The sequence below is a fragment of the Drosophila sulfurigaster genome, chromosome 2L, assembly GCF_023558435.1.
Source record: "Drosophila sulfurigaster albostrigata strain 15112-1811.04 chromosome 2L, ASM2355843v2, whole genome shotgun sequence".
In the NCBI taxonomy this organism is placed as follows: Eukaryota; Metazoa; Arthropoda; class Insecta; order Diptera; family Drosophilidae; genus Drosophila; species Drosophila sulfurigaster.
In genome coordinates, this window is record NC_084881.1 from 7,010,881 (window position 1) to 7,024,007 (window position 13,127).

At 35.7% G+C, this 13,127-nt stretch overlaps 3 protein-coding genes across 3 annotated transcripts in view; 1 reads left to right on the forward strand and 2 right to left on the reverse strand.

Annotated features, from left to right (window-relative positions):
- LOC133834874 (uncharacterized) overlaps positions 1-5,191 on the reverse strand; it is a 33,476-nt gene extending 28,285 nt beyond the window's left edge. Inside the window, 1 exon segment of the mRNA XM_062264640.1 lies at positions 5,030-5,191. The gene's annotated coding sequence lies outside the window, so the exon portion shown is untranslated.
- Positions 5,192-5,678: 487 nt separating this feature from the next.
- On the forward strand, positions 5,679-6,394 carry LOC133850728 (uncharacterized). Its single transcript, XM_062286904.1, has 2 exons — positions 5,679-6,100; positions 6,157-6,394. Exons 1-2 carry the CDS (start codon positions 5,771-5,773, stop codon positions 6,190-6,192), a joined length of 366 nt encoding a protein of 121 aa, XP_062142888.1. The 5' UTR covers positions 5,679-5,770; the 3' UTR covers positions 6,193-6,394.
- A 3,567-nt stretch (positions 6,395-9,961) lies between these two features.
- On the reverse strand, positions 9,962-12,014 carry LOC133847645 (transient receptor potential cation channel protein painless-like). The gene is made up of 3 exons (XM_062282820.1): positions 11,779-12,014; positions 10,138-11,721; positions 9,962-10,045 (listed from the first exon to the last, which is right to left on the reverse strand). The coding sequence occupies exons 1-3, from the start codon at positions 11,998-12,000 to the stop codon at positions 9,962-9,964; spliced, it is 1,890 nt and encodes a 629-aa protein (XP_062138804.1). The 5' UTR covers positions 12,001-12,014.
- Positions 12,015-13,127: the final 1,113 nt, after the last annotated feature.

Here is a 13,127-nt window from a genome sequence, read left to right on the forward strand (position 1 = left end):
AACAGCGACAACTAGACAAATATGATTTCATGTGATTGTCAGCAGCTGTTTGTGGGCGTGTGTGAAAGACTGACGGACAGACGGACGGACGGACAGACAGACAGAGCTCTATCCACAACGTTCGTACTCATATATGACAGTCTATATGCCAAATTTAAATACACACCATAATTTATTGACGCCGTTTGAAATGAGATTATAAGCGCGTGTAGGTGAATGAATACATGCAGTATACGAACTTATTTCGAAAAAAAAGACAAATAAACAGAAAGAAAAAAAAAACTAAAACTGGCACAGAAAAGAGGGCGTTGCTTTAAATATTATTATTATATTATGTATGTCAGGGTTTGCTCTTGGCACTTGTGCCATGCGAAAGTTCAAAAAGATTTGCGCACAAAAATCTGTAGACCCGAATATAAACTTATAATACAAATACATGAATACTTCTGTTATTTTTTTTTTGTTTTTTTGTTTTGGCCAAAAATATTTCAGAGATGTTGTTGATGCTGTCATGTACGCGCCTTAAATGAGCATTTTGCGATGATGCCATTTTGTTGTGGGTTGTTTGTATTATATTTTTTTCCTTTTCTTTCTTTACTTTACTTCAATTTGGTTGTTGTTAATTGTTGATTTTGAATCTAGCTTCGAATAAGGTGAATACGTTAACAATGGCTTACACTCTGTAAACTCACATAATGCCAACTAATGAACTGTCATTTTCGATAATATAATAATATAGAATATCGCAATTATTCTATTTGTTGAGTGTATTCGAATGTGCTCAATAATAACCGACAGTATAAAAGTAACTCGATCAAAGTTTATAATTTATCTGTGTCAGCTAATTTGCAACAAATTAGGCGTTCGATTAGCGTCAATCATTGTCTATTTTGCCAAGTAGCTATTTAATTGAGTGCAATTTGTTGCAAAATGATCGAAAGGTAGATACGCTGTTTGTCGAATGAAAATGCGATAGAAAATCAGATTCCATATTGATGAACTGTTATTTACTTTGGGAATGTTTTACAAAATACATTCCAATTTAAGTGTTTCATATCAAATCAACTATCAACGTTTAGTAACATTTAGATTCAAAGTTTTGCTCATCAATAATTCAAAGTTTAGTAACATTTTGTTCGAACTAAACTTGAATATGAATTCGGTATGAATACATTTGATGAATATGTTGAACAACATCAATTCTGCTGTACTGTATAATAGTTCAAATAGTTAATTTAAATATAGAAAACTAAGTATTCTTTTGTTTTAAACTAAAGTCAAATATTGAGGAAAAATCAGGCTTTTTTGTGTTTAGTTATTGAATAAATTTAAGCTAGATCGATTAAAATATATATAAGATTATAATTACCGAATTGGTAATATAAAATACAAAAGTTTTTGCAATTCGATCACATCTATTTTTCACGTCCTACATAATATACATATAGTATCTCATTCCCAAAGCATTTGAATGCTCTCAAACTTAACGCATTTGCAAATTGGTCACGCTAAACTAAGCGACGGGCACATTGACCACTTGTCGCTCTCCTTCTTTCCCTCTCTCTCCCTCTCTGGTCGATAGCGCTTAAGCCTGAGGCAGTGTGTGAGCTTGGGGAGGGAGGGAGGGGTGGTTGATGGGTTGATTGGCAGCTGATTGCCAGTTGATTGACAAATTGTGCGATTGTGTGTGCATATGGGAAGGTTTGTCGCCTTAATGTGGCATTGCTCACATTCTGCTACCCATTTACTTTTCTATGTCACTTCGGTTGTTGTAGTTTTTTGTTTTGCTTTTAGCTTTTTATTTAGTTTATTTTTCTTTTTTTGTGCGCTGTTTAGCTGTGATAAGCGCTGGCCGATTACTTTATGCGCATATTTCACGACAATTCAATCAAGTGGCCGTCATATATAAAAAGCATATGTACTGTGTATAGATACAAACCCACAACCACACACACTCACACACACACACACACACACACAATTACATTTACTCGTGTGTTTATGTATATAGCGATAAGTTTCTAAAAGGTTGGATAACAAGCCGCAGATAAAACAATTGAAGCACACACACACACACATATCAGACAGCTGAAAAAGTGCGGGCACCCGCCAGAAACTGTATGCCATAAATATTATTTGCATACGCTGCGTATGTGTGATATTTATTTAAAACTAAAAGAACAAGAAACTGCGAGACATAAAATGAAATACAAATTTATCGCGCGCAAACAAAAACGACCTTCAGGCTTTTATGACCATTGTCGATTTCTGGCTGCGACCATTTTTATTTCCGTTTTCAGTTAATTACTTCCTTGCAGGCTTTCTTCTTTTACTTGTCTTTGCCAGCGACACGATTTCCACTCAATTGTTATTGTTATTGTTATTAATGCGGTTAATTTCTGCGACGTTTCCTTCTGATTGTTTGCATTGTCGTTGCCCTCGTTGGAAAGAGCAAGAGATTCTGAAGAATGCGTCTATCTCTCTATCTCTCTATCTCTTTCTCTGACCGTTTTCGAGAAGAGTCAACAAAGTCGATGAGATTAATACTCTATTCAGTTTTGGATAGTTTGTAAAATAAGCTCAACTTACAACTTATATATTTATACTTATACTTTCTGAACAGCCACTGAATCGTTCTGGATAATTTAAGTATGCATTAAGTTTCCGAATCGGGGATTACGTGACTTTTGACTTTTATAGCTTCTTTAACTCAAATTGGCCATAAAGACGATGATCTCTCTCCCTCTCTCTCTTTGTTAGTGTCTACTTAAATATGATAATCACCATAAAGCTCTTTCAATTTTTCTGTTTGTTTTTGTAAGGCATAAACTCCTGAATAAAAGTATAAATATATTTGTAGAATTCCGTCTGGGAGATACTGACTGCAGTTGTTTTTTCGTCGTAATTGTTTTGAAAGAAATATATTTGTATACATTTCATATAAGGCAAGCAAAATATTTATTTAATTTGTATAAGCCGCACACTTTATTTACCAACTCTTGCAGTTGTTTTGCAATTTGTCGTTGTTGTTGTTGTTGTTGTCAATGTCAGCATTGCCAGCAATCTTTGCTAATATTTATTAATGAATTTGTTTTCTCCTAAGATTTGTCACTGTTACATCGTTATTTCCGCATTTATTAAATAAAGTGCAGAAATGGATTATTCTCACAATATACAAAAACAACTCTATCTTATTTCGAATGCGGATGAGTCAAAATGGGGATGATCAATTGATCATTGGGGGGCATAGTGCAGTTCTGGCTCGGGTCGAGCATCCAGATCGATGCACATATGGTTAAAATTTTAACGATAATTGCTATTAGCTGATGTCATACCAGAAACATTAGGAATCCCATTGTTCAGCGTTAAACTCTTAATTAATATATACAAGATTATCATCTTGATAAAGCGCATAATACACGCAAAAATAAAATAGAATAATATAGTAGAGTAGCACAACCGAACGTAAAAATCGAAAATGACTTTACTATTCCAAAATTTCATTCATAATTCTATTAAAATTTATGTATGTATGTATATGTTTTTTTAATAATGAATAGCTCAAAAATTTGTTAATGATGAACGATACCGGAACCCTTATTGGGCTTGGGGTTTCCGAAACATTAATATTATTCTCAAAATTTCATTCTTAGAAAGTAATTACAGTATTAGGAAATTTAAAATTCATGTTAAATAATAAATTGATATGATTTTATTCCTTAAAATTGAAAATTATGCTATTATACAAAAATTATGTTACTGATTTTTAATAAAAAGTTTATAGATTGCAAAATAACCCATGACAAAAAACTAACTTTTAGGGGTTTTTCAACATTGACGATGATCTCAAAATTTCTTAAAAAAAACAATGTAATTCAAACGCAGTTTTCTTTGAAATTAAATGACCGATATTCTCTAAAATTATTCAAATTCCAGAGTACTTTCCAATTACAAAATAATACAAATTTTCGAATTTTATGATGAAGTTATATCAAGGACCTTGAATAAGATTACCAGAGAGTAAAATATCTTCATTTGCCTTAATAGTAAACTGATTTTCTAGCCACAAGTTCGATAGCTCATTCTGGGTAAGCGTTTAACACATTTCTCTTCTTTGTTATTGTTTTAAACATCAGTTGCCTTGAATGTTGACAGCGTCTGTTTTATCTATTGTTCAAAAGAGACTCAGCACGCGGCCAAAAACGAAACCACATACTTAATTCATATGGCGAGCAATCAAGGTCCACACACTCTACATACATATGTTCCACAATTCGCTGACCTAAACTAACGGGCCACGAGCGAATAAGTTCGCAATGTGCGGACATAAATAATAAACAATTTGTTGATATTTTCCTTAAAGCTTTCAGCGTACGTTAGAAACCAACGCCAAAGAAAGAATACAAAAAAACTAACGGAGCAAAGAGCGTTGCTTAGGTCATTGACCAAAAAAAGAATTAATGTTATAGTAAAAAAAGAGAGCGACCACCAAAAGCGCTAGCGTTGGGGCTCTCTCTCTCTCTCTCAGCTCTCTCACAATCGAGCACGTTTTCCAAGAAAAAAGCCAGCGACGCCACTTTTCTTTAGTGTGTGTGTGTGGAGCTCTCCCACAGACACGCACACATACAATATGAACATACAGTCTATGAGGGCAGCTCGTCTAGTTGTAGCTTTTTGGTTGCCTCTTAGCTTTTTTTGGCAAAGGCAAACCAATAACAGCAGCAGCAGCAGTAGCACCAAAAATAACAAAAACAATACCAGCACCAGCACCACCACCAACAACAACCACACAAAGGAAAGTTGTTTTTTGTCGTTGTGTAGCTCCGTTGTATAGCACAAAAGCGTTGCGCGCTTACGTCATTCATAAAAATAAAAACGCAGCGCGAAGAGCAAACGAGTGGAACCGCTGACTTGCCATCTCTGTCTATTTTGTTGTTGCTGCCGTGTGTTTGTGTTGTTGTTCGTTCTCTTGCTCTTGCTGCTTACTGCTGTGTGCGTTGCTCCCGTTTGCTAAGCCATTAACATTTACCTGAAGAATATTTTAACCATTTTGTTTGGCATTGTTTATACTGCTGTCGTTGACACTTTCCACGCTTATTTGAACATTTAATCAATTTGAACTACATTGCTACGAGTGTTGTGGTTTTGTTGCTTTTGTTTCTCAAGCCGCGGCCGCAGTTTTTTGTTTTGCACACACAACTTTAAGCGTGACCGCAGGTTTACTTTCAGAACACACTATTTTAACTAGAAAAACATACTGAAAGCTATATACTCCACAATTACTAGTATGGTTACACTTTAATGAAAAAATAAATGTATGATGAGGATTTATTATCTTTTATAAAATAAACAAATGTTTTTGAAAATCTGTTGACGGTAATAACGTTTACTTTCATACGTGAGTTTAGGCTTGAAGTATTTTAATACCGCATAGTACACAATATACCAGCAAACAAATTACGGCTTTTTGTATCAATGAGGTTTTGTCAGGCGTGAAGACACGTTTCCATGTGAGTGGTTAATATTGATTGACCGCCATATTTTAAACAAGAATTTAAAAACCAATTTTTAATTAAATTATAATAGCCTTTCATTTTAATAATAAAAATAATAATTAAAAAAAAAAACATGAATTGTAAGTTAAAATTTACGAATTAGATTATTTGTTAATTTGCATTTTAATGCAGTAGGCCGACGATATACAAAAGAAAAAGTCAAACGATCCCAACTGACAATATAAAATTTAGTTAAATTTTGGTTTATATCAGCTATGAAGAAAAACAATGAAATTATAAATGATATGTCTAGATATTCCGGTGGATCTCGCCGTAGACGTTTGCAACAAGGCATTTGTCGCCGACCGGATAACGTTGAACTCAGGCGGAAATGGAGAAATGTTAACCAACAGTTTGAACGCAGCATGGAACGAGCTGTAGGAGGTATGGAACCACGTGAAAAGGTTTTGGCCACCGAATGGATAAACAAGCTCATGGGAAAACCACCAAATTTACTACAATACAATGAACGCAATTCATTTATTAGGAAGCCTTTTAGTAACCCTTATATATTAAATAGTTTGTCCAAACTTACAGCTATTATGGTAAATTGAGAAACTTCAGTAAAATGGAAGACTAATAATTCTCCTTCTGCATGCAGCCTATGATATCACTCAAAAAAGAAAAGTGTTATTGAACTCATAAAAAACTCGGTAGATAATGGTGAATTTATATATAAGCTACCAGTTCCGCGTGATGGAGCATTTTTTTATTTTACATCTTAGTCCAAATTTATAAATGGAATTGATTTTATATCTTCTTACACAATCGAATCATTTAATTTAAATTTGAATTTGGACGACCGATGTTCGATGAGCAATAAATCATTTTTATTCTTATTATTATTAAGTCAAAATATCGCTGTGCGTCAATGTAGCCACCTTGACAGAAAAAGATTGATTGCATTGTCGTAGCAGGAAGCAATTTAGTGGTAGTAAAACAGTAAAAGTAGATGGCGCTGTTAACTGTTGGCGCTAACTTCAAATGATATATTCTTAGTATTCTAATTTAATCTTTCTGCGGATTATACAACAAAAATATAAAATGCACAGCTGCTGAATAAATTCCAACAATTATTTGCCAAGAAAGTAAATTAAAAATAATTATATGTCTAGATTTGTATATCATATCTGTTTGGTATTATGAATTACCGTGGCCATTGTCTTGTGAAATATCTTAAGTACAGAACACTTGCACATGTATCTCGATAGCAGGCGTTCTTTTCTGAGGCTACACTTCCTATTGTTTGCTTTTAATTGCAATTACCTGTCAGATTAATGGACAACTCTACCAACAAGGCTCGTCTCTTAATTGTAGCAACAACAAGCAGCCAACTTATTATGCAGTTGGTGCCACCGTTCATCGCTGCAACAGCGCTCAGCACACTTGCATTGTTTTATTGCCACTTAAAACGCCCCTCGCACCAACACACTTACAGGCGAACTTCTCATTTTCACACATGATGTGAAGCATTTCTTAATGAAGATTCAACAATGGCAACAAAACTCAACTCAACTCAACTCAACTCAACTCCATCGTTGCCATTACCTTTGCCTTTGCTGTAGTACTTATCCATTTTGACCACACCAGTTGCACCACCTGCAAATGAGCATGTGAAGTGCTACGCAAAACATGTGGAAAGGTTTCAACGCTTAAGTGCAATACATAACTGTTTCATGAGAGGGGCCCTTCTTGAATCAAGCAACTAACTTTAGCATTTCGATTTTTCTTGTCAGTTTTTTCATGAGCATACTTTTAGGCGTTAAGAAATTGTCGATGGTATTTAAACAAAAGAATAATTGTATTTCAAAACACGTCGGAAAACTACAGTCGATTATGCTCAAATCAAAAATGAAAGCAAAACAGAGCGGTATTATTCCTAAAATACTGAAACAAACAAAAACAAGGCTATGTTATGGTACGAGTGTATCGATATAGTACCAGTCAAAGCAACTTGGACTAACTCTAAAATTGTTCGATCGCAACCAAATTTTCACGAATCATAAAGTCTTCTGTTGTTATTGTATGTACCAAAAATGTAAGCATGGCTAAAATTTTAAAGAAACTTGAGCTACGTGTAAAAATAACAAGTGCTGTCGAAATTATATCTCTATCTCTTATAATCCCTAAGATATACAGTCTCTAAAATCTAGGTGTTCGGATAGACGGAGGGACATGGCAATAAGAGATAGAGCTATAATATTTTTCGCCAGCATATGTTATGTTTGCATGCAGCTCAAATTGTTTCAAATTTTTGACACGCCCACTTCCGCCCCGCAAATTGACAAAAATCGAATAACAAGCGTAATTTTAAAGCTAGAGCGAATTTTGGTATATACAATAAAAATTAAGTATTTGTGACTCCTTGGTTGCGATCAGCTAAAAATGATCGAAGTTAATAAAGAAATACTTTTGTATGGGCAAAAATTCCTACTTACTAGGGGTCTTAGTTACTTTGGCTGAGAATCTTGTATATTATGCCGTCTGTGGTATATTTTAAATGTGGTACTATATCGATATACAAAATACACAGTTTGGCATATTTTCAGCACTTTTACAGTATATTATTTTGGTATATTTTGAGAATAATACCGGATTTTTTGCTTTTATTCGAAATGGGTAGCGGGTATCTCATAGTCGAACACACTCGACTGTAGCTTTCTTAGTTGCTAAAAATAGGTATGTTTAATGTATTATGCATACAAATATTATCGATTGTGCGTCGAATTTATAAGAAAGGTCGCCGCATTACCTAGTATGTTAAGTACAGTCAAGCTGGACTGCGATTCCAACAGCACAAACTTTGAAAAGGATTCTGTACCAGATAGGCTAAGTACTAAAAAATGAGTAAAATTTTACATGTTTGGAAGGCAACGTGTACATGACAAGCGTCGATACGTCAAAATTTGTATACCGGGCTATATTATCGGTGACAATCGATGACGCTATCGACACTTTCGATGTCAACTAGTAATCCTCTAATTCATATGAATATTATTTCAGTTCAAATTGATCTTCTCGAAAGATAATTATCGTAAAATTGCAGTAAATGTGATGAGTTTGTTACGAGTTTGGCTGTAGGCACAATTTATTATTGCTAAAATTTTCCTTGATAAAATTAGCCAATATAAGATTTTTAAAGTTGCAATTTTTAATGATTGGCTACTAGTAAATGAACAAATTAGTAAATCTTTAAATTCTTGCTTTCATAAATTGTTGTTAAGTGGATTCATTGAGTCCAACCGGTTTTCGATGTCTATCAACAGCATCCTGATATCCTCCTGTCGTTGTTCATTGATATATTTTATTTCTTTTTCTTTAATAATTGTAAGAGCTCGGGCAACAGTCTGATTTCCAATTGTTATATTAGCGTAAGGGTGGCGTTTATTGGATACACAAGACTGGAAGAAAGTTACTTCATTGGCATTCACTTCTTTATTGAAATGGAGGTTCAAATCCTCCGTCTTGTCCATTTTTGATTCGGAACCGCTTGCACCATCTTCATGATCGGTAAGTACTTGGCTTAAGAAGATATTATCTCCTTCATTCGCAAGTTCAATACATTCAATAGTCTGACATCTATGCCTCTGACTGTACACCTCCACCCGATTGTCTTGGTTTGGAAATATGGATACATAGCCATAGGTAGATTCTGCATGGATTCTCATAAGTTTCTTCAAGAAGCGAAGCACACGTTTCCATCGAAGCGAATTCCCGTCTAAGAGTCCTTCATAACTGTACAACACATTTGCTCGACAAATGGCAGCATTGAGTTCCACTTCAGCGCGAATAGTCTTTGAAGCATAAGAGAAATAATAAATAGTGAAATAAGCATAATTCAACAAACAAGTAGTATAAAAAGCACTATTATAATAAATTAATATATTGAAGAGATATATTTTTTAAAATATACCATGGAGTATTTTCAGTGACATGGATCGACGGGCATGGCTATAATTTTCTGGTTGTTGACACTGATAATGACTCCTATAGCCTGTTACATAGATTCCCTGCTGTTATAATAATCTGCTACCCTATGAGTATCGGGTATGGAAACACAAGTTTTTATGCAAACACCCAGACATGTCTGGATAGCGTGCATTGAAGTCTTTGAATTTCTGAGACAAACACTTCTAAACTAACGTACGGGTAGACAACATGACATGTCTCCGATTATGTAAATAACATATATACTTATGGCACACTGAACTTCACTCACCTGCGTATCGCCGACATCCAGGCTGCTGCACAGTAAAGTCGCCCCATAAATCATCAGGACCATGACCATACCCATGAATATGATCATCCCAAAAAAAATGAAACATATATTAGTATTACCATTTTCATCATTGAAAATAACAAGTATAAACGATAAATCGAGTTTTTCAAAGGAGAGACTGAAATCATTATCTGTTGAGTTCGCTGAACCGGTTAAGTTCGCTGAATCCATAGTATTGGCTGAATCCGTAGAATTCGCTGAATTTGTAGAGCTCGGTATGGAAGCCAGCACAAAAAAGCACAAGATAAAGCTGAACAGCAGCATGGAGTTCTGCAAATGGCTCTTTAGCTCGACAGTACTGACCATCTGGCGCAGCATGAGCATGGGCGTTGATTTGGCACGCATAGGTAGGGCATTAATAAGATCAATCAGTTTGGTGGACATCAGCATGATGGCGAAGACGGTAATAATCCTTTGGATGCCATATTCACACTCGATGTTTGTGAGGATAAGCATAAGAATTATAAAAAAATCGATTAAACTGCCCCAATGTTTGACTATCATAAAAGAAATGAGTTCCACAATAAGAACATAGCCAGTCATCACTCTGAACAGAAGCATCACTATCCGTATAGGAATCTCGTTGTTATCAAGATCAGGACCACGCAAGAAAAAATGGATAAAAAATAACAAATATAAGATTATATATATGGTAAAGTTGGTGAAGAAAATGGTGGAGAGTCGACGCCACTTCAGCTGCAAAAAGCAGGTGATCAACGGATGCTCCAACAGTGGACACAGCTCCTTCGACCGGGCCATGCAGGCAATGGGAGCAATATCGAGTTCGTTGTTCTCGTTGGTCATATTCAGACAGTTCATTATAATTTCGTAACCATCGTGGCTGGTCTTCTCGCCTCGCCCAGTGATGCAGTAATCGAAATGCTCCTCCAGAAGCTTGGCATCGATATCCTCGATCAACAAGCGATTCTTGTCATTGAGCACTCCCAATCTGGCGCCCTCCCTCAAGAGCACTCTTATGGCAATCTCATTGCGACAGAGCACCGCATAATGCAGAGGCGTTTTGTGCTCATCATCGAAGTCATTGATGATATATATATACCGCCGATCCTTAAACAATTGCAGCAAACATTCCTGGTATTCGTGGCACTGCAGGTAATTGTCCAGCGGTTTCAATTGCACCTGCATAATCATAGTTTTTAGAAGCGTGCCCTTGGGCACTAGCTTGAGATATACGCTCTTAAGCAATTTAAGAACAGTTGCCCAGCTACCAGTTTCGACAGCCACTTTCACAACATACTCATTTTCCTCAGGCGAATTCTTTTCCAGGGTGGCAAGCACTGCTTTGAGTGCATTCTCAGAAGGCCTTGTAATGAGCTGCATAAGCAAAACTTGTAACATTTTCTTATTATCCCAGTTTACTATGGTGTTTTGGTATTGCGCCAGAGTGTCGAGCATTGGCGAAGCAGGCTGCCCGAGTAGAGCAGGCAATAGGGAAACGTAGAGCTGGTCACCGTTGAGATAACCGCTTTTCAAAAGAAAATCGACTCCTTTGAAATGATCCGATCGTCTGAGTTGGGGTGCCTGTACAAACGCTGAGATCAAACCTACTCGTGTAGATTGTGAGATATTTTTGTTGAGTAGCACTTGTTGCATGGGAGTTTTGCCATCAGAATCGGCAATGTTAGGTGAAGCACCTCTGCTTAATAACAATCGAATGGCGTAACAGCACTCAGGAGAATTCTTTTCTTCCAGACTTTTGATTAATCTACTTAATGCTGTTTCCCCCTCGTACATGTAATCAAGATCTACTTTGTAGTTGGGTTGATCCACCAGCACTTCAAGATTGGACGCATTATAATAGCTTCCTGAACCGATTCCTGAATCGATTGCATAGTGGATGGCAGCTTTTTTAAGCTTCGGATTAACCTATTTAGGGGTTCACTTATATATTTATATATATTAATCACTATCTTATTCACTTACGTAATTGGGATCGCAGCCAGCATCGAGACACGCTTTTATAAATCTAGGACAACCTGATGTTGATAGGGCCTTCTCAAAGATACTCATTTGATTGTCCTCATCCCTTTTTGAGCTGAGGTTGGGCTGAGCACCATGTCTAATGGCACGTTTAAATCCAACCAAATCTCTAGCTTCAAATGCATCCTTTAGCTCTTGCTGAGCATCGACTTCGCCCTTCGCCATTGCTAGTTCTTTCTCAACTAAAAATTGAATCCGTAATGAGCTTAAATATATGCAAGTTAGCATGGGGGTAAATTCTGAATAATTCTATAAATTAAGAATAATGTTAATTTTTAAATGTTATTAATGTTCGTCCAATAAAAATTTCACTGTATCCCACATTTAGAATTTATTTTTATTTTATTGCTGTACTCATTACTCATTTACATTGAATTAATGTTTATAAATAAATTAATATTGTTATTTTAATTCATGGTGATTAATAATATCGAAGGATTTATATTATTACTTGATGGTGAAGCTTCTATAAACATAAACATTTTTATACCCGCTACCCATAGGGTAGAAGGGTATTATAACTTTGTGCCGGCAGGAAATGTATGTAACAGGTAGAAGGAGGCATCTCCGACCCTATAAAGTATATATATTCTTGATCAGCGTCAACAGCCGAGACGATATAGCCATGTCCGTCTGTCTGTCTGTCCGTCTGTGTGTCTGTCCGTCCGTCCGTATGAACACCTAGATCTCAGAGACTATAAGATATAGAACTATAATTGTTATGTTTGCATGCAGATCAAGTTTATTTCAAATTTTTGCCACGCCCACTTCCGCCCCCGCAAATCAAAAAAATTGAATAACAAGAGAAATTTTAAAGCTAGAGTTGCGAATTTTGGTATATACTATAACTACTATTTGGTTGCGATCAGATAAAAATTGTCGAAGTAATTAAAGAAATACTTTTGTATGGGCAAAAACGCCTACTTACTAGGGGTCTGTGTTGCTTTAGCTGACAATCTGGTATATTGTGCCGTCTATGGTATATTTTGAATGCGGTACTATATCGATATACCAAACATACCATTTGGTATATTTTCAGTATTTTTCAGTATATTCAGCATATTTCGAGAAAAATACCGCAAAATATATTTCTTTTATTCAAAATGGGTAGCGGGTATCTCAGAGTCGAGTACACTCGACTGTAGTTTTCTTACTTGTTGTATATTATTCTAACGAATCACGAATGACGTATCTGTTTGGTGCTGGTGGAAGGGCATAGGGTTAAAGAAAAGGACCAACTGATAAGACGCACCACTATACATATTACAATAATACATAAACAATTCGTGTAC